Source organism: Sander lucioperca, chromosome 8, assembly GCF_008315115.2.
Source record: "Sander lucioperca isolate FBNREF2018 chromosome 8, SLUC_FBN_1.2, whole genome shotgun sequence".
Taxonomy (NCBI): domain Eukaryota; kingdom Metazoa; phylum Chordata; class Actinopteri; order Perciformes; family Percidae; genus Sander; species Sander lucioperca.
The window spans coordinates 17,684,407-17,705,921 of NC_050180.1; the positions used below are offsets into that span (position 1 = coordinate 17,684,407).

The 21,515-nt window shown below is 40.2% G+C and overlaps 3 protein-coding genes across 7 annotated transcripts; all 3 read left to right on the forward strand.

The window, feature by feature from the left end:
* The first annotated feature begins 384 nt into the window (after positions 1-384).
* Positions 385-3,010, forward strand: pou3f3a (POU class 3 homeobox 3a). Its single transcript, XM_031294338.2, has one exon. The coding sequence runs from the start codon at positions 946-948 to the stop codon at positions 2,230-2,232; it is 1,287 nt and encodes a 428-aa protein (XP_031150198.1). The 5' UTR covers positions 385-945; the 3' UTR covers positions 2,233-3,010.
* Positions 3,011-7,254: 4,244 nt separating this feature from the next.
* Positions 7,255-12,161, forward strand: gpr45 (G protein-coupled receptor 45). Of its 3 annotated transcripts, none has more exons than XM_031294349.2 (3): positions 7,255-7,421; positions 9,143-9,424; positions 9,921-12,161. In XM_031294349.2, the coding sequence occupies exon 3, from the start codon at positions 10,028-10,030 to the stop codon at positions 11,186-11,188; it is 1,161 nt and encodes a 386-aa protein (XP_031150209.1). In that variant the 5' UTR covers positions 7,255-7,421; positions 9,143-9,424; positions 9,921-10,027; the 3' UTR covers positions 11,189-12,161. The 3 variants fall into 3 exon arrangements, with proteins under 3 accessions (XP_031150209.1, XP_031150218.1, XP_031150226.1); XM_031294358.2 differs by having other exon boundaries at positions 7,261-7,421; positions 9,143-9,240; XM_031294366.2 differs by having other exon boundaries at positions 7,261-7,421; positions 9,147-9,424.
* Positions 12,162-16,349: 4,188 nt separating this feature from the next.
* On the forward strand, positions 16,350-20,353 carry c8h2orf49 (chromosome 8 C2orf49 homolog). Of its 3 annotated transcripts, XM_031294389.2 has the most exons (5): positions 16,350-16,505; positions 16,691-16,854; positions 17,742-17,988; positions 19,137-19,222; positions 19,350-20,353. In XM_031294389.2, the coding sequence occupies exons 1-4, from the start codon at positions 16,395-16,397 to the stop codon at positions 19,191-19,193; spliced, it is 579 nt and encodes a 192-aa protein (XP_031150249.1). In that variant the 5' UTR covers positions 16,350-16,394; the 3' UTR covers positions 19,194-19,222; positions 19,350-20,353. The 3 variants fall into 3 exon arrangements, with proteins under 3 accessions (XP_031150249.1, XP_031150240.1, XP_031150258.1); XM_031294380.2 differs by having other exon boundaries at positions 19,137-20,353; XM_031294398.2 differs by having other exon boundaries at positions 16,691-16,845; positions 19,137-20,353.
* Positions 20,354-21,515: the final 1,162 nt, after the last annotated feature.

Genomic DNA, 21,515 nt, shown 5'->3' on the forward strand with positions numbered 1-21,515 from the left:
GTGGCTTTGAGTTATAATAAAAGATACCAGATACAAATAATGATATATATATATATATATATATATATATATATATGCCTACAACATTATTTGTCTGGCATCACTAATTTCAGTTGCTTTTCAACTTCATAATCTGTTAAAGACGTAAGATAATAACAATATAATAATGATGCAAATCCTCTTTATTACATCCATTGTCATTATGTAGGCTAAGAAGTTTAGTTGCAGGATTTCTTACTCCGTTTCAACAGATGATTTATGTTTGCCTAAAGGTTACTTTGTGCGTCCTTAAAGACACATTCTCTGTCTGTTTATCTGGGCCTATTGTAATAGGTTTTAGCATATTGTTGCTTTTTTTGTCCTGCAGCAAGAACTTCAGTGCACCCGAGGCTTGAATGAGACACCAGCTCCTCTCCGACTCTGCGTCCAATCAGCGGGTGCTCTGCAGAGCCTTTCTGTTGTAATTGGATGGAGAAGGGAGAGGAATACGCAGCCTTAGCACAAGGTAAACACATGCTCGTCTTCTTCGCTCCGTAGAAGACGCGCCGGATAGAGCAGATGAAGTGAACGAAACTACCGAGAGGACCGGAGAGGCTTTAACGTTTACCGTTATCATTTAATCACTTTAAATCGTTAAGAGAAATAAGTGCGAGTCAGCTCCTCATGTTGGCACGGGACAAAGAAGGTGTTTTCCATATCATCAGGTCTGTGGATTACGCACGGCGGAGCTCCCGGGACAGAGAAAAGTTTTGAAGACATTGTTTTGTTGCACAGGAATGATAGGACACTGTGTTTTATCACACAGGTCTCAGTGCGAACAACCTAATTAATTATCAGCTGAGCCTCTATGGAGTGACTTCTTTTCTAGACTGAATTTATTCATGGATTAGAACAAACTTTAGACGTTAACAAACCACCAGAATAGAGAAATATATCTGAAGATATATGCTTTGGGAGATGGCCACAGCCACCTCGAGTCCATACCTAGCCAGCAGCAGGATTTTGTCCGGCCCGGTCCTTCACTCTGATCGGAGGGTTGGTGGCATGCAGCCGGGCAGCACCGCTGTGACCACGGTGTCTAGTGGATACAGAGGGAACCCTTCAGTAAAGATGGTGCAGAGTGACTTCATGCAGGGAGCCATGGTGGCGAGCAATGGGGGGCACATGCTAAGCCATGCCCACCAGTGGGTGACATCGCTGCCTCACGCAGCAGCCGCAGCGGCTGCGGCCGCGGTGGCAGCAGTCGAGGCCGGCTCTCCGTGGTCCCCCAGCTCCCAGCCGCAGGACGTGAAGAGAGGGAGGGAGGACCTCCACACAGGCACCGCTCTGCACCACAGGTCCCCACATCTGGGGCCCCATCAGGCGCACCTGGGAAGTTGGGGAAGCAGCTCCGCGGCGCACATCAGCATCGCCGAGGGGCAGCAGCAACAACAGCAGCAGCAGCAGCAGCAGCAGCAACAGTCCCTCATTTACTCTCAGCCCGGCGGGTTTACAGTCAACGGGATGCTCAGCTCGCACGCGGGGCAGAGCCTCATGCACCAGGGGCTGGTGCGCGATGAATCCCCGGAGCTGGACCACGGAAACCACCGTCATCACCATCACCACCATAATCACCACACGCACCATCACCAGCATCACGGGATGAACCACGAACCGCACTCAGACGAGGACACTCCGACGTCTGATGACTTGGAGCATTTCGCCAAACAGTTCAAACAGCGGCGGATCAAGCTGGGTTTCACTCAGGCAGACGTGGGCTTAGCTTTGGGCACCCTGTACGGCAACGTGTTCTCACAGACCACCATCTGCAGGTTTGAAGCGCTTCAGCTGAGCTTTAAGAACATGTGCAAGCTGAAGCCTCTGCTGAACAAATGGCTGGAGGAGGCCGACTCCACGACCGGCAGCCCAACCAGCATCGATAAGATCGCCACCCAGGGCAGGAAGAGGAAAAAGCGCACATCCATCGAGGTAAGCGTGAAAGGCGCGTTGGAGAGCCACTTCCTCAAGTGTCCCAAACCATCCGCACAGGAGATCAACTCACTGGCGGACACTCTGCAGCTGGAGAAGGAGGTGGTCAGGGTTTGGTTCTGCAACCGCAGGCAGAAAGAGAAGCGCATGACGCCGCCAGCACTGCCACGCACCCCGGAGGACGCATACTCGCAGGTGGGCAGCATAGGTCCTGACACACCGTCACCCTCCATAGACTGCAAGAGGATGTACAGCGACACGTGAAAATAACTTTGGAACTTTGGATCAAATATTTGATGTTTCCCTAAATGATAGGATCATTGATTAACTTTTCTTACAGCTCCCCATGTTCGTTGATCCTCATAATGATGTTATCCAGTGTGTATTCATTTCAGAGTAAGACAAATGTCTACTTTTATGCATACTCTGGTAAGGTTCTGCACTACGAATCAGCCTTTGGGACAGAAAATGAAAAGCTTAACGGAAGTCTGAATAGAAAATAATTTAAAGTCTATTAAAGACAATGTTTGTTCACCAAAAGAGCCTACAGAATGAACATTTTATCAATCTGATGCCAAGAAGTTCAAACAAAAAAGTTATTTCTGTATCTCTGTAAAGTTAAAAAAAAAAAAAAAAAAAGAAAAAAAAAAAGTTCGCTCGTAATGCTGCAGAGTTGGATGTCCCACAGGCTAGCCTACGTTTCTTTTATATGAAAGACATTGATTTAATGCGCTTTATTCAGCATTAAGTTGTTTATAATGAGCAATAATTTATCTTCCTTCAAACGTGTTTCTCACTTTTGTGTTGTGTGTCAGTGGATGTATGTTGTGACAGTTTAAGATGGTCAAAGAGCAATTTCAAATTATACCAGTATTGTTTTCCTTCATAGGAAACTCCTTTTTAAATTAGCAAACATTCCCTTAAGTTTATGTACAAGTAAGTCATGCTGTGTATTTTTGTGTGATGATTTGGACTATTTATTTTTTCCAGTGTTTATTTTCATGGGATAGACTAATTATTTAATAAATATGACATAAGAAAAGAATTGTGTTCAGATATCTGAGATGACCATCTTTATTGCCTCCTGAGAAACAAACACACACACACACACACACACACACACACAAAACATCACAGACAGCCTCTTAGATGTGATGATATGATTTGCCATATAATAAATTGAATATCTTTGAGTTTTGGAACATTGGTTGAATAAAACAAACTATTGGAATACATCTTATGCTGTGGGAAATTATAAGGTATTTTTCACAGTTTTTTTTACAGTTTATAGACAAAATGATTAAAAAAGGAATTAGCTTTCTCATCAATACTGAAAGTGATCATTAGTCTTCTTCATTAAGTTATCACCATTTATATGGAATAATCTGTCATTAGCCAACACAATTTCCCAGTTGTATTGTGTTGACACTGTTGAAACTGATCAAACTCATCACATAAGTCTTTTCTTGGGGTTTGCTTCCACATTTTTATGTGCAGTCCAGCCACATATACATCTGGTGGCAGTGGAATGCAGCCATATGAGGTCAGCTATCCCAGCTGGCAGTTCACCTTGGCAGCAGTTACCAAGGTGACAGTGAGATGCAGGGACACGAGGCAGCAGATCTTTTGCCACAGATGATGGGTTTGGCAGATAGGCAGCAAGAAGCTCAGTGCGCTGGCTGTGAGAAACAATCTTTGTTTCCTCTCTGTCTCTGATCCACACAAACATGACACACACTACATACATGCAGAAACATATGCATATATTAGCTAGTGTCTCAAATCAAATATCTCATTCATGATAAAGATAAGGGCGTTAGTTGTGGAAAAAGCAAAGTAGAAGTGGTGGTTGTGGTGAAACCTGGCAGGTGGGGGTCAAAGGTCAAAGATCTGCTGTTACAGTAGCTGCCAACAAACCTGACAGAACACTGAGAAATAAACACAAACCTGGAAGTTAATGGATTACTGCAATTGTCCCGCTAATTGTAGTTTGAATATTTTTCGCTGAATATCTTCCAGAAGCTTCCACATTGATATGGAAGACAAATGTGTACTGCAACACATTTTGGTAACTCACACTTTATGTGATTCTTAATTGCCGGTAAATAGTTTTAATGGATTTCTGTCCCTTTGGCAGCAACATGTGTCCAAACAATGCAAATACTAAATAAATACTACTATTACTGTTATAACACACATGAAGATAAGTACACTAATATGTCAAAAGTGTGCAAGGTGTGCATGTGTGTTACTTCGTTGAACATTGGCAGGATTTAGGGGAAACTCTGGCCTAGTGGGTTGTAAATAGCAGCCTACCTGCATGAATGGGTGGTTTGAGCCGTCCTCACTCTAGGGCATTTTTCAATCCTTAAATAGGCTGAAGGGAGACAAGTACATATGAAGAAGAAATGTTGATGATACTTTATCAGCTTATGATGCCGGTACAGATGAAAGCAGATACTTTAGACGCAAGTGGACCAAGTTTTTTGTAAGCAATTTGTTATGATTCCGCTATTATTGGGTAGATAAAACTCTGTTTTTGTCAGCGTCAGACAAGTTGAACTTTTGCAGAAACAATGTTTTCATCAGACAATCACTATGTTTTTACTGACTCATTATATCCTGGATTGGCATACAGAGATCGTCAGCATCAAGTAACTTGAATGTACAACAGCTAAAAGACACACACAGCATTCTGTCATGAAAACCAATCACAGTCTACATGCTGAACACACTAGCCTGACAAGCCAGACCCACATCACATTTGCTGCCGCTAGGGTGTGTCTAGATTTCTAGGCTATGAACACACAACAACACAAAGGAAAACTTCTTCTTGCTTTCAGGTACCACAGCAATATCACACAGATATGTTAAGGTAGCACCACAGCTCACTGTAATCATCTACCGAGGCCTGTTAACATGATGTATTCCTGCCGAGCTGCAAAAGCCAGAGTTCTCTGATAAAAATGGGGGCAAAATCTAAGCTTGCAGGATGCACTGTTATCCCCTCAGAGCTTGGCTATGTAAAGATGGGAGATAAGGCTGGAATTGAGGGATAAAAAGCCGTTTAAAGGGTTTTGTCATTACACAGCACTAGGTGTGTTCTCTGAATATAAATGTTGGGATGTAAAGATACAAGATGATGATGTTACAGTAACCTGAACCCAAAACCCCTCAATCAACAGAAATGGCTCAACTCACATGAAGTGCATCTGTGCTTATAATGACAGCAAAAAGTGCTGTCAGTGCTTGTGCAAATATGTGCTACTTAAAATGTAGTATTAACATAATTGGAGTATTGTTTTCTGCACCACTGAAACAGGGGATGTTAGCAGTTAAGGATGATATTACCTAATCTAATAAAAGCAGCTAATATATTTGTTCATATTTAATGCCTTGTTCAGTACTTTACATTAAGCAATTATTGCATGATAATCCCTCCTTTAATGCATGTTGTTTGTGACTCACAATTTGGGCCACAGTCACATGAAAGAGACACAAACCTGAACCTATTCGAAGAACAGCTTAGTTTTTCGAATTTTAATGTACAACTATTTCACTGTGGGTTACACATTATCAGTCTTCGCTGTTTGGTGTTAATTATTCTCACATTACGGAGACTGGTTAAGCACCAAGTCTAACACTGATTAACACACTGTGGCTTCCTCAGTATGAATCAAAGCTCATGGCACACATGACCCCTACCTGGAGTCAGAGGAAGTGGCAAGCATAAATTAAAATACACAAAAAGTGCATTTTTGGTGGTTGTAATTTTGTGTGTAAATATATTATAATGCTATAAATGTAACACAAAAGTTGTCTGTACAAGATTCAATCAACTCAAAGTCAATATACTTGTGTAGGGTTTTCTCCTCTCCTCTGAGTATTCTGATTTAGTGGTGAACATTTTTCACTTTGCCTGTGTTTGCTTTTTTGGTGAATGATGGGGTACCAAAGTCTCTCTCTATCAGGAAGAAATTAAAGCAAACATCTGTGGAATAATGGACAGGGAAATGAATTCTCTCACTAGCAAGCTTGTTGTGCGGGTGCCACTGAACGTGATGAGCATGCATGTGCCAGACCGGTGGAGTGGAACTCTTTGATGGGCATGTTCAACACATGGGCACGATGCCAATTTAGACAAGCATGCCCATGAAAAGAATCTCCTACTGCATGCTAAGTGTGTGAATGTAACTGTGTGTGACTATTGAGAATACACCATACATACCACATTTCTTATTTAAAATCAAAATTAATTGCAGTTAAATTACATGTAGAAAATATGTGTCTACAGATGTTATTCTGCACATCTGGAGTCAGCCAGCATTCTATTAACGATGTGTGATATACCTCAAAATATAATATAAGAATTTTACCAATATATTCGCTGTATATATTACTGTACAATTATTATCGACATTTGATAAAAAAGGTGCTTTAATTAAAAAACCCTATTGATACTTATAAAAACCTAAACATACCAACACATAAATGTCTCAAAAATGCTTCAACAACTGAAGGCCAAATGCTTGTAAGGCACAATGCTGCCATCTCCTGGACAAAATAATTGATGCACGTATCTGATTTTTTTTTACTGTAAAGTGCATACGGACCAATGGATGAAATGAAATAATTCTTCTGGATTAATTTAATATAATAAACTGTAAAGCAATGTACTAATTCAAGAGGAGAAAACCACAATCCCAAATTAGAGGTTTAGTGGATGTGAGTCTGTCATTGGAGTTAATGACTGACAACCCCACTTTAGTATTGCTTATTATATACATGCATAATGCCGATATTCTTGCCGAGTTGATAAAAAATTAAAATGTTTGGAAATAAAATGGAACTTTGATGTTGTAAATCCATATATTTTATAAAATGTGTCCTTTTTGTACTTGAGCAAATGCTCAATGTAAATAGTATTCCCTTTGTGTGTGTAAGATGCTTTTGTCTGCAATTGTTTTATTCAAAATGCTGCAAATGTTTTTGGATTCTTCCCCGTGGTTGGTGACATTTGTCAGCTCATGCACCAAAATCTACAATATGTCTTCTTAATTAATTTGTATCTTCAATAAAACTATTCTAATGTGCATTCATCTCTTTATGTAGTACATTGGATAACTTATTATTAATAATATCATCCTTATTATTTGTTGTGCTGAGCAATAAAGAAATGCTAAATGGTCCATGTGCAAGAGAAAACAAAATACTTGTTTAAATATTTTAGCTTCCAAATAAATGTATTCGCCGCACTGCTCCTTTAAATCAGTGACCACCTGTTCTTCTGGCGTCAGCATCATCCGCAGGCGGTACGATGGCGATCGATACAGCAGTGAAATGTTCAAAGTAGGATATTTTGAGAAAAGCTCGACATGCAGGAATGGAAACGCGATCATCGAGCTGACTGGCTCGACGAGAGCATGACACCTGATATCAAATGTAACGTCAAGGTAGGCCTATATTATGTCTGGTTAAAGCTTAAAAATGTATCGGTTTATTGCTTTAATCCCCTACTCGTTGAATAGAGGGACTGTACTGTATCGATGCCTGTAATGTAGCCTATCTGATGATTTGCATCGACTCGTCCTCCAGTGGTGATACAGACATATTGTCTGTGATTGACAGAGAAACACCGGTGATGGAGAGAAACAGGCTAATATGCAAATGTGAGGACACGGTGCAGGCTCAGTGCTGGCCCTCTTAATGTAAGCAATGAATTATGAAGATCAAGATTACAGGGACAAAAGATCATAGCATCACATATATGCATACGACATTATAGGAAACATAAGCTTGCATCCAGGAGCTGATGCCACCATAATCCTCTGAAATGAATAACTACATCTGGATGCTGTTTTCAATAAAACATAACATGAAAATGAGAAAATGAAGAGGCCTTTTCCATGAATTTGTATTTTATTTAGATTGTATCATGCTGTAATATTTCTCTGTTTGTATTGTCACATCAGTCTCTCATTGCCTATAGAATCAGCCCTTGAGCTGAGCAGAGCAGCTGAGTAAAACCACCTGTTTTTATTGAAATAAGCAGAAAGGAGCCTCCTGCAGGGAAAATCAGATCATTGTCTTCTTTACATAATTTGCACCTAATCATTTCGAAAGGTAAATGTATTAAAATTTAAAAGCATTGTATTGCCTAGTTGTGTATTGATCCCATCGTTTCTTATTTTCTTCACAGGCCTAGTTTTTTTTCTTCTCTAACAATAAAGCTAGGCATTTAGGCATTTTGACTTGCCTAAATGCCAGATTTATTGATTATACTTAAAGATAAAGACCGTAACACAGACATATGTAGTGTCTGACAGTGAGGCATCATTCCTTTATGTTTGTCAAGAAAAACATATTTTTTATGTAGTGAGACTATGAGTTTAATTCCTATGTCCTGAAAAAGTCCTAAATTGCAAACCCTGTGATACAGAAAATATTTTGTCATAGAGGATGAGAGTAGAGACTGCTTGTTGCCATGAAACTGGTGACCTTGTTGCCATGGCAACAACCAGCAACACTTTGCAGTGGCCTATGATGTTTTTGTGCAAGAATGTAGCTACAGTCACTGAAGGGACCAATTCCTTTCCCATGTGTGGGTGAACCATCATATATTAAGATAACATTAGTCCTCTTATTGTAAGTTTAAACGTAAATTTTGGCTATTAACAGTTATGTTACAGTGATTCTGTGTATACTATCACTTAAGGCCTTATTCACAGAAGACAAATGGATGAAAAGCACAGATTTAAATAATAAAAAAATTAATGATGGCTGGATTTTATTAAGCTGCTTCAGTTTCAGCATCCTGCCACAGAACAAAGCCATCGTTACTGTTATTAGCAACACCTACTTTGATGAAAAGGGAAAATATCTGCTGTAAAAAGAACATTTTCACATCTAAATGTCAAGTTCACAAGGAATTAAACATGGACATTATGAATCTTTTTTGGGGTATTTTCAGCCTTTATTTTGACAGGACAGCTGAAGACATGAAAGGGGAGAGAGGGGGTGCGGGGTGACATACAGCAAAGGGCCGAAGGTCAGAGTCGAATCCGGGCCTGCTGCGTTGAGGTTTAAACCTCTATATATGGACGCCTGCTCTACCAACTGAGCTATCCGGGCGCCCAGGAGCTTATGAATCTTAACTGGTCTTCTTGTCTCCCAGCCAGCCAGCCAGTCCACTTGGGAGGACCACATCTAAGACCTGAACACCAGAATGACCTCAACACATCCTTAACATTGTCCCACCACCAGAAGTAGGAGGTGAAAACCATAGCAACAGACGTGACCTGTGTGTGTGTGTGTGTGTGTGTGTGTGTGTGTGTGTGTGTGTGTGTGTGTGTGTGTGTCCTGAGGATGCCTCTGTTTTATCAAGGTTGCATCAGAGCCTGAGAATTATCCGAGAATAAGCTTCTGCTAAGTCGAACAAAGACAGGCTGTACCATGGGTGTGTACTATACTTGTGTGTAAATGTGTGTATTCTATTCATGTGTGAAGCATTACACGTACTGTGTGCATTGGAGGGTTGGTAGTGTGTATGTTTCTATATGCACCCATGTGAGTCTGTACAGATGTTACTCATCAAGCTCATTCAAGCCAGTGAGCAGCTCATGTCAATTCTGTATGACTTTATCTCTCAGTGTGTCTGTGGGTATCATGTATCATGGAGAAGTCATTCCTCCTCTCACTGTTTCAAATGTACAACTATCACTGAGTAATAGATCACGAGGCAGCTGTACTCCTCTGACTATACAATTACACACTCACCATACACGTTTACAGCAGCTTTTTAAGAGACAGACAGCACATTAATGTAATGCACTGTTGACATCCATTAAAATCATGGAAACTTCATCAGGAATAAACTCTTACGTATGTTGACTGTTTATTTACAGGTTGTTGTTTTTTTTAAATGCCATATGTCGATATTCTTTCTATCTCAGATATTGCCATGGAAGACCAACTGCTGGAGGACAACTTAATGTGTATACCATAACCATAATCAAACATGTACCTTCTTTTGGGCTGACAGCCCTTGATAATAGCTGCTATGGCTTTTTGTAATGAAAGCCTGCTGGAGGAGTGTGGCTTCATGGGGCCGGACAATGTAGAGGAAGCAGCAGAAAGTCTCCCGTCAGAAGCCACGACTCCCCTCATATCAGTCACTCTGCGTGTGACCCTGGCAGCCATAATGATTTTCATGATTACTATTGGTTTCCTTGGCAACGCGATTGTGTGTCTGATTGTTTACCAGAAACCTGCCATGCGTTCTGCTATCAATCTCCTCCTCGCCACGTTGGCCTTTTCGGACATTATGCTCTCTCTGCTCTGCATGCCCTTCACTGCAGTCACTGTGGCCACTGCCGACTGGAGCTTTGGAAGCGGGTTCTGCCGAGCGTCCATCATGCTGTACTGGCTGTTTGTCCTGGAGGGGGTGTCCATCCTCCTCATAATCAGTGTGGACCGTTTCCTCATCATTGTGCAGCGGCAGGACAAGTTGACCCCACACAGAGCTAAACTGTTGATTGCAGGTTCATGGTTGCTGAGCCTGTGTGTGTCTCTGCCGTCTGTAGTTGGGTGGAGGACGGGTGCAGCAGGTATTGGGGGTGCCTGGGCGCCACAGTGTGTGCTGGGATACAGTGATTCTTTGGCAGACCGGGGATACACAGTGCTGTTGGCAGTGTCAGTATTCTTTGTACCATTTGCTGTCATGCTGTACTCTTATATGTGCATCCTCAACACAGTGCGCCGCAACACCCTGCGCATCCACAACCACACCAGTGAGCATGCCTGTTTGCCAGCCCTCAACCAAGTCAGCAAAATGAGACTGACTGGGCTGCAGCGACCCCCTCAGATCAAGGTGGACATGAGCTTCAAGACCCGAGCCTTCACTACCATCCTCATCCTCTTTGTCGGCTTCTCTGTGTGCTGGTTGCCGCACACGGTTGTCAGCTTGCTGGCCGTGTTCAGTCGGCAGTTCTACTACAGCTCGGTCTTCTACCCAATCAGCATAGGCGCTCTGTGGCTCAGCTACCTGAAGACGGTCTTCAACCCCGTCATCTACTGCTGGAGGATTAGAAAGTTCAGGGAAGCCTGCCAGGAGTTCATTCCCAAGAGCTGCAGACTGTGTCCCAGAGTGCCAGGCAGGAGCCGCAGGAGAGTGAGGCCCAGCAATATCTATGTGTGCAGCGAGACTCAGTCAGCTGTGTAAAACAAGGAGGACCAGTTGGTCGATGCACAAACCAGCAGATGTTGACACTGCTATCAACTGTTTTTTTTAACTCTGTTCCTCATTAAAAAAAACAATCAAAGGTGAATAAAGTTCACCTTAATACTATACTGGTCATTAACAAAATAATCTCACCACAAGAATGAACTTTCAGTCTTCATTTTTTAAGCCAACATGGATAAGAAGTCCTGAAAGTGCTCAGAGAAATCAAAATTTCAATATTGACAATTTCGTGAGAACTGGACAACTCCATCTGCTCAGGAAGGTTGTGTGAAACAATCGAAAGCTCCAGAACAGCTACTGAAGGGACCTTGTGGTGAGATTATTGTGTCTGCTGCTTTCAGTCTACAGGTATACTGGTGGATATAACTTCGTAACCATTATGGTTTCTGAAAATGAATGCCATCTAAACAATTTCATATCCTCCATTGTCAATTGGCTTCTCTGTTTCATAATTTGTCCCCGAAGTGTTTAATCAATTTAATTCTGTTTCTTCAGACTGTAGACTCAATCTTTAGGCTTTGAGTAGTAGTGGTGATAATAATTATATTGTCAGTTATGTGATGAGTTTAAAAAAAGAAGCATACAAGGTCTTAATGTTTAGTGATGTTCTCAGAGAATAGTCCGTAATCTTTTAACTGACGTCTTTAAAAAGAACTTATTTTAATGAGATTTGTGCAGAAACATGACCTTGTGTGAGTTGAAACTGTTGAGTGTGTCAACAAAAAAGTGTGTCAGTTGTGTGTCAGTTAATCTGTGAATGTTTACTTGAATGTTTTATCTTTTGATGATAAACGACACCAGGTAAATAAATACAGTTTGTACAAGAGGCTGCATTGACAGACTGCTGAGTGCTTGGATGAAAAACAGCAGCTTTTACAATGTACATAATGGAAATGGGTTGCTGGGATACTGAAGAAGACATCTATTCACTGTGAGTGGATGTGTATCTACTTCACTGAAAACAACAAACAGCAGTTTGTGTATTAAATTATATCAGGTTAGGTAATCCCATTGGAATTGTAACTATTTTTTTTTCTAATGACTTAGGCTGAATGAACAAAGGAAGTGAATGCACTGTGGTTTTGATTCAACCTTTTCTAAATATGTGTGGCATTTTGATATGGATAAAATATTACTGCAATTATTTGAGATATTTGTATGAATGCTATAAAGCAGAAAGACCATAATTAATAATACTGGCAGTCTCAGTCAGCCAAATAGAGGTTGTATAATTGCTGTACAGCATGAAACAGGAAGATGGTGCTGTTCTTTCATTGTAAATTAAGCTAGCTTTATTTCCTGCTGTATTCTCAGAGTTGTCAGACTGAATTTCAATTTTGTTTAACTTAATTCATTTAAATTGCTGAACAAATCAGAGATAGTGGTTCTGATCCAGATGCCAGGCCACTAAACTCAAGCAACAACAGCAACAACATATTGACAAGAAGAAGTGGGGTGGATGAGATGTGGTCTAAATGTTTGATACAGCAAAACTGCTAATGTGAAAAAGATTTTTACAGAGCTGGCTCAATTAATGTGATGGCTATTGGCATCTAGTGATTGTTTTCCCAATCAATTGATTAAAAATGATGAACAATGCCTATCAAAATTCCCTAAAGCTAAGATTGTAGTTCAGTTTATTTGACTCCTCAAACAGTGCAAATTAATAAATACAGATGGTAAAAAAGAGCCAGAATTAGACAATGGGCTATTTTTCACCTGTTGTCCCTAGCCAAGGTATTACAGATGGCTTCCTTAAAGAACACAACAAATCAAAAACAGGACATGCAGTGTAAAAATTGGAAAAGGACACACAGTTGTTAAAGCAGTAGATGTAGTAGTGACATGACATATATACATATAGAATGACATTGCAAACAAGCAACAAAACAACAAGCAATATAGATAGCAGCAGCAAAAAGAGAGTTATTGCTGACGTGTATGACAGTAATTATCCATTGTTTTAATTGGTTACTGAAAGATTGATAAGTGTTTAGTTGTCTGATGTGAATTGGAATTATATTCCACTCTCTTGAACCTCTGACAGACCAGGCTGACTGGCTAAAAGCATCTTTCCACAATCTTCTCTTATAGACCAACAGTCCACGTTATTGAAATAAATGTCACATAAGACAAAGAAAAGCAGCAAATTCTCATAATTGATAGGCATGCAAATTATGTTATTGGAAGTTTTGCTTGAAAAATTCCTGAAACGATTAATGGTTTATCAAAAATAGACAATAAAATGTTCTATCCATCAACTAATCGTGTTTTTAATTTTTGTATGATGTATCCTATAATTTTTATTCTCTGTACCCAAATCATAACATTTGATGCCTTAACTCCTTTGCGGATTTGCCTGCCCAGGGACTGCTGATGAAATGTAGCTACTGAGCTAATTCTGGGACAGTCAGTGACTGACCATTGTCCCTTTTAAACAAATAAATAAATAAATAAGTTTTAAACTTCTGCACCCAGCGCTGTTTAATGGTTTTGACCTGAAACTCACATAATTAAAAAATATTCACTTAAATAGTTGTCCATGTAGACTGACACTTTTTAAGCTTCTGAACCACAGGGAGAGAACAAGTACTCATTTAATGTCCAATATGAAAGGGGCTGAATTTAGGCCTACATGTAAATCACTTTCCTTTTCATACATTGATTCTTTAATGTGTAAGGTAAAATGTGAAGTGGTTTCCATTTATGTAGACACACAATAACATTACATGTACACATTTATACAGAAGAAGAGTCATGGCAAATACAATGTGAATTAGGCCCTATGCACATTTACTCATGTGCCAACACATGACAACCAACGCACGGTCTCTCCCTCTTAATTTAGATCACATGGTTGCTTCTACATCACATTACTGTCCTAACTTAACCACTTAACTCACTTACTTTATGATCTGAGGCTGCAGTAATTTCCCACAACAGGCTAAACCAGTATAAACTCATGACATGGTTTTTGGTTTGTATGTTGTCTACATACCCACAGCTGAGTTATTTGTATATGCAGCTGTGAAACACATTATAAAGACAAATTATGCCTAGGGGTCATTATAATAGTTTAATAAACGATATGTTTTCGTTTTCTACCAATCTAAGTTGTTTTGCCGCCAGCTCGTGCAGAAGAGGAAACTTATAACTATATATGTTCTGATTGAAGACGTTTTGCCATTCATCTGAAAGGCTTCTTCAGTTCTAACTGCTGTAATTGATATATATATATATATATATATATATATATATATATATATCTCCATGAGGCACCGATGTACATGATCAATGGTTAAATCAGCATGTGATTGAAAATAGGATCTGCTTGTCACTAAGAGGACATAATTGAGACGTATAAACATGTGACTGATCGAGACAAGACTTTACAAGCGAAAGGGCCTCTTATTTTTTAAAACTGCTCTAAAATTATTAAATACAGTCGGCTAGTTATGACATGTTTGTATAATTTCAAAATGCTGAAGCATGACTCCAATTAAAGGAGAACTTCGGGCAATTTTTACGTTAATCTTGATCGCTATAAGTACGTGAGTACTGTCGATAGCAAAAAAAACGAGCCGAATCGGTGCTAGCTAACTGGAGCTGCTGCAGCTAATGCCGAGAGCTCCCACTTAGCTAAAACAGCAGTTTTGGGGGCATATCATAAAGAGTGCCTTTGTGCCTCTTAAACAGACACAAAATGCAATTAAAATGTCTGTGCAACATGAACAGGGCCCTTACATGACAACAAGATGCGTTTTCAACTCAGACATTGTTTAAATTCACAGGCATCATTTGGCCCGTTTCCATGTAGTTACATAGTCACTGATATGATCATAACCACTACAGTGCTCAATTACCTATTTTTGAGGGGGAAATAAACTTTTTTCGCCGCAAACATTTCGCCGCGAAAGCATGAACTGTCCTCTGGAGGACATCCACCAGACCAGCGGGCGCCCGTGGATTGTTGTCGGCCGCGGCAGGCGGGGAGGAAGTAGAAGGATGCCGGTCGGGCCCGCTAGCCTGGCTAAGGCAACTAACACACAGTTCGCCACTGCAGAGACTACTATTCACCAACGCCAGATGGATCGCACACAAAATGGATATATATGTTACAAATACACAGGGAACTGCTGCTTGATGATTATTATTGAAGCCTGGCTGAACACACTCACTCATCCCAGACGGCAGCTCGCAGCTAACAGGGTAAGTGAATTTAAACAATGTCTGAGTTGAAAACGCATTTTGTTGTCATGTAAGGGCCCTGTTCATGTTGCACAGACATTTTAATTGCATTTTGTGTCTGTTTAAGAGGCACAAAGGCACTCTTTATGATATGCCCCCAAAACTGCCGTTTTAGCTAAGTGGGAGCTCTCGGCATTAGCTGCAGCAGCTCCAGTTAGCTAGCACCGATTCGGCTCGTTTTTTTTGCTATCGACAGTACTCACATACTTATAGCGATCAAGATTAATGTAAAAATTGCCCAGAGTTCTCCTTTAAGACAGAACTATCACAAAAAGTCTGTGTTTAACAACCAGAAAACATCAACCTGGCATGATGTTAAAGGGCCAGTGTGTAGGATTTAGTGGAACCTATGGTGGCCTTCAGGCAACGTAAAAACGTATAACACGCCCTCTCTAGAGCCAGTGTTTGGTCTGTACACAGAACAAACCTAACATGTAAATTCAAGTGAACACATCAGCAGATGAACCACACAAAGGCGTACTGTATGAAACACCTGTACTGAACTGTACAACATCACAATAACAAAATGAATAACATTATTGAACCGAAACAAAGTAGTATATGTGCGGTTAGTCTTTTTGATGTTTACATATTTATTTGTTTAGGCATTCCCTTGATAGACAGATGTTTTTTTTTTTAAAATCTGTATTACATATAAAACACTGACAGGGACCATTTTACTGCACAATGACTACTTTTACCTTTTATACTGTAGGCTAAGTACATTTTGTTGATAATATGTTGGGCTACTTTTACTTAAGTAGGCTAAGGTTTTGAATGCATTCATGAATGCATCATTTCTGATTAAAAAAAAATCACTAGAAACGTGCAGGCTATGGATGGTGCAGGCATCCTTTAGTGAATGACATCATATGACATGATGACATGCCGTGTTGTTATGACGCGATGCATGCCGGGAAAACAATAAGAATCCAATATGGCGACTTCCACGGGACAAGATGGAAAGACTGTCTGTACCTCGGATGTTGATCTATTACTGCACCCTGAGCTGTTGTCTCAAGAGTTTATGCAGCTGATATTAAGTGGGGTGAGTTAATGTTTGGAGAGAAATGGGTAAAAGGTCTTCTAATGCGGAGGTTTAGAAAGGACACCATAATATAAGCACACCGGCTGTAAACTTGTTTCATCAGCAGCGGTTTTCGTAACGTTTATTAATTTTTGTCATATTATCGTAGAATGTGAGCTAACAGGTTTTTGTTCTATCTGAATCAGAAACATGTCAGTACAAGGGACTGTGAGAGTCGGGATCAGCTCACAGAGCTTTACCTCCGGCATGTCATCCCGCGGCCGCAGAGGACTTTACCCGACAGCCGCTGGGGCAAGAGGATGGAGAAGACCCGAGCGAGACAGACACCGGCCGGTCACAGGTCAGTCAGGTAACGCCAGCTACACTGGATGCTTTCAATATGGACGTTACTGTGTTTTCATAGGCAGTTAGTCAGTGGTGTAAAGTAACATTTACTCAACTGTACTTATACTCCACTAAATCTCCGAGGGAAATATTGTACTCTACTACATTTATGACACAGTTTTATAAGATTCAGATCAGCGCCAAAATGATAAGAACTGAGAGAAAGAAAATAGCACTTTAAATCCTCTCCGAATTTGTTTAATAGCAATTTAACCAAACAACAGTTGAAAAGCCTTTCATAAACTGAAATAGGAGTGCTAATCTCAGTTTTACAGTCCAGAGTCTGGCTGCGTTGGACTCTCCCGATGATTTTAAATACTAATATTAATTTTTTAAGCAATTTTGTTGATTGGGGTTTCATTTACTCAAGCTTAATCAACATTTTTGCTTATCAAATTGTCAGAAATAAAAGGTCAATGCATAGATATCGTTCAAATAATGTAAGACAGACTCATTGCCTTTACTGTACGCAAACCGATTATGTTTACTGTCGTGCGTATTCCTCCCCCAAAGGGCCATTCTGAGTCAGGATAAACCCTGAAAGTGATCGGAAAGCTGTAGCAGGAAAAATTGACCCTCTCCTTGATTTCATGTTGTTTACGGAGAAGGAGATGTATGTGCATGTGCCTTCAACAATTCAAGATATTACAGTCCACAGGTGCGCTGTGCAGTTGTCCTGCTCTGAGCAGGTGGGCAGGCATCTCAGTGTGCCTCAGGGAAAAATGTCAGCACAGAGCAGAATCTCACCCTGTGCACCTGCTCGAAAGTAGAGCCCTTACCATCAACACGAGTTTAATCCATTTGAGTGTAAATGATTGATTATTGTTGTCACTGTTGTCTGGTAATTTCCAGTTCCAGTAACGACCACAATAGGAAAAGGCCTCTGATTGTGTTTGATGGCAGTACCTCTCACTCTGGCCCACTAAAAGTAAAGAAACCAGAGGTAACTACTGTGTCAGCAGGAATCACTGACCGGTTAAAACCTCCTCCTGCTGCAAGCCTGTCCAACCCTATCCGCAGGCTATCTGGAAACACATCTTCCTCATCCATTCATTGCAGCACTGACACAGCGAACCTCAAACGAGAAGCAAACAGCTCGGTAGGAACTTTTTGTTCTGTCACCTCAGTTATGCATAACCCCCCAATCTTTCTGTGTGATTGAAGGAAAATCTGCATTATTATCAGTATTGTTTTGTATTGCTTGTGTTTTACAATTTTACAATACTTTCACAATACACATGACTATTGATAATGCAATATATTGAAAATAAAACTGCATACCCCTAAAATAGCAAAACATTCTTTCAAGAAAAGCAGGAATTGTTTTTAAAATAATTGACCACAGAGATCAAATCATGTGGGGGCAAAACTGTCAAAGAAAAATAATGAGTTTGTAACTCTAATCTTTTAAGTCTGTGCAAAACAGAAAACTCATAATAGCCAATTATTATTAATCCATAAATGTTTTAAATCATTGATATTGGTATGCTAATGGATCAGTAACACATTGCATTACATTATGTGTGGCATTGATTTATTGTCTGACTGCTTTTTTTTAAAGGAACACGACAACTTATTGTGACTTTAGCTTATTCACCGTAACCCCCAGAGTTAGACAAGTCGATACATACCCTTCTCTGATGCCCCCAGCGCTAGCTTAGCCTAGCACAGATCCTGGAGGTAAACGGTTCCAACTAGCCTACTGCTCCCAATAAGTGACAAAATAACGCCAACATGTTCCTGTTTACATGTTGTGATTTGTATAGTCACAGGGTGTACAAATAACAAGGTTACTATGCTTTTACTATCTAGTAATTGTTGACTCTATTACTCCAACTCTGAGTGAACTCCAGGCGAACTCTCTGCTCCTCACCGCGGGGCTTCAGGTGCTGCTAGCAAATCACTCCGCCCAAGTAGCAGAAGTAGCAGTGCTTCGCCTTTCTGAGAGTACACCCTGTGTCTTTGTACACCCTGTGACTATACAAATCACAACATGTAAACAGGAAAATGTTGGCGTTATTTTGTCACTTATTCAGAGCAGTAGGCTAGTTGGAACCGGTTACCTTCAGGATCTGTGCTAGGCTTAGCTAGCGCTGGGGGCGTCAGACAGAGTTACAACACGCACGGAGATGAGAAGGGTATGTATCGACTTGTCTAACTCTGGGGGTTACTGTGAATAAACTAAAGTCCCAATAAGTCGGCGTGTTCCTTTAATACCTGTTGATGTTTCATCTTCCATCTCTTCAGGATGAAATGAAGTCTCCAGAGGTGAAGAAAAAGATCCAGCATGTGACATGGCCCTGATCTCTGACCCCTATTCACATAGACCTGATGTGAGCTTGGACAGATCACTCCCTTCCAACCAAATGTTGTTGTCCAGTATTTGTGCTCTTCCCATCACAGTTATCACACTAATTACATCACAAAATGGATGGAAACCCTTTTTACCTGTGTGTCCAGGCCACCTCACAGCTCTCGCTCAGTCCCGAGAGCTGACCGGATGGGGTGGTGCTCCGAAGATCATCCAGCTTTTGAAGTCACCGGGTTCCTTGTTGCTTTCCACAACCTCAAGTGCCCTTTCCATCGATGACCAGCAACTCTCCTCAAGTCTCACACATGAACACCTTCTAGAGGACAAAACAAGTGACATTTCTTTTGTTTTCTGAAATGCTGTTTATGGGAATTATGGTTGTTGATGTTCTTGTTTCTGTGCACGAGTTGGTTTTGGTCAGAGGGCCTCCAGTACTGACTTGCAAGGGTTAAAGGGTGATTTTTCTGCCAGGTTTTTTACATTTTGTAATTGGTAGTACCATGACTTGAATAGACAGATTGTTTTTGACATAAATGCCATAGACTCTCATAGTTTGAGATTTTGACTGATGGACATATCTAATAAACATTGTGAACACGTTATGAGGTAGTGCTAAAAAAATAACTGTTTTTCTCTGGTGTACATTTCAAAGGAAACAAATCACAGATTATGCAGATAGAATTTTAGAAGGTGTGTGTGTGTTTGAACCGGTAGTTGGTGTAATTTTTCTTCTCGATAAACTCCATTCCACTGAGGTTTGGCCTCGGTGCTGTTTCACAAGTTGTTCAGGGTTTTTGAATATTAGTGTAGTGTGCTATTGTACATTTTATAAAGCTGGATCATAATTCATTGCTAAATAGGGGTGTCACGATTCTCCAGATCCACGATTCGATTTGACCTTAGATTTTAAGAACATTGATTTAAACTTTTTCTTTTCATCACTGACAGCTATGCCACAAAGAAGAGCCACTATATTGCAAAAGGGTACTTTACAACAGTTTGAGTTTTGCAGAGTTTAACGTTCAACGTTCCTTGTTTGTTTACGTAACTCACAGGGAAGACAAAATGTTGCCACACTGACTTCAGTGAAGCAGGATTTTCCAGTTCTATTGTTTCTCCATCATCTCCGACTTCAGCCGTGTTCATGATGTCTCAAAAAGTGCAGCTGCAGGCTACTGGTAATCAATCAATTCAAAACAATTTATTTGTCACGTGAAATCATATAAAATACAATTTCAGTGAAATGTTATCCTGTCAGTTCCTACAATTTATGCATTAAAAACAATAATGATGATAATAAATGTGTGTGTGTGTGTGTGTGTGTGTGTGTGTGTGTGTGTGTGTGTGTGTGTGTGTGTGTGTGTGTGTGTGTGTGTGTGTGTGTGTGTGTGTGTGTGTGTGTGTGTGTGTGTGTATGACGGGGGGCACCCATGGCAGGGTAGGGAACCGCCTATTGAATGTTCAGCCCAACAAACTACTCATTGCAGGGCCTTGCAGTCCAGTTCAGTGCTGTTTCCGTACCAGGCTGCAATGTTCCCTGTCAGGATGCTAAGCTGTGTCTTTAGCTGCATGCTACTGCCAGTAAGCTACATTGTTGTCATCTGTTTTTGTTGCAAGCCGTTTTTGTATATGTTTTTTCGGACACACACAAGTAGGCGGGGGTGGTGAAACAAAAGTACCGGGAGAATTGCCAATCCTGCTTTTGATTTTGAAAATCTAAATTGAAAGGTATGATCGATTTTTGATTTAGAATCCAAATCATGACACCCCTACTCGTTAATAGTATTCACGTATCACTGTTTATTAATTAAACAAAAAAGGAATATAGACTAAACCAGGAATATTGTATTTTTTAAGTATATTTATTCTAAATTGTTTATAAATTGACTTTGAAGTTACTTTTGAAACGACTGTTCACAGAGTTCATCAAAAAGATTCATACAGCATTTTGAATCCATTTTCAAATCCAGTGTCATGTTTGTACCAACATTTTTTAAATAAATTGTCTCAATACAATTAATACTTTTGTTGATTTAATTACAGAAAAGTAAACAGCTTTTTGGCCCATGTCTAATTTGCCGGTATTGTAACATATACAGTAGCTATTGTACTCTTTAACTAGCATGGTAAAAAATAATAAATAAAATCTAAATTCCTCTTAAGAAGTCTTAAACCTGCCAATCTGCAGTAACTTTTGTATTAAATGTGTGTGCATTCTTCTGCTCAAAATAGAAATATTTCGACCCCTTTGTTTTTATATGAATAATTCATGTTATTTCATGCACAGCTACAGTTAACAATTATAAGAGTAAAGA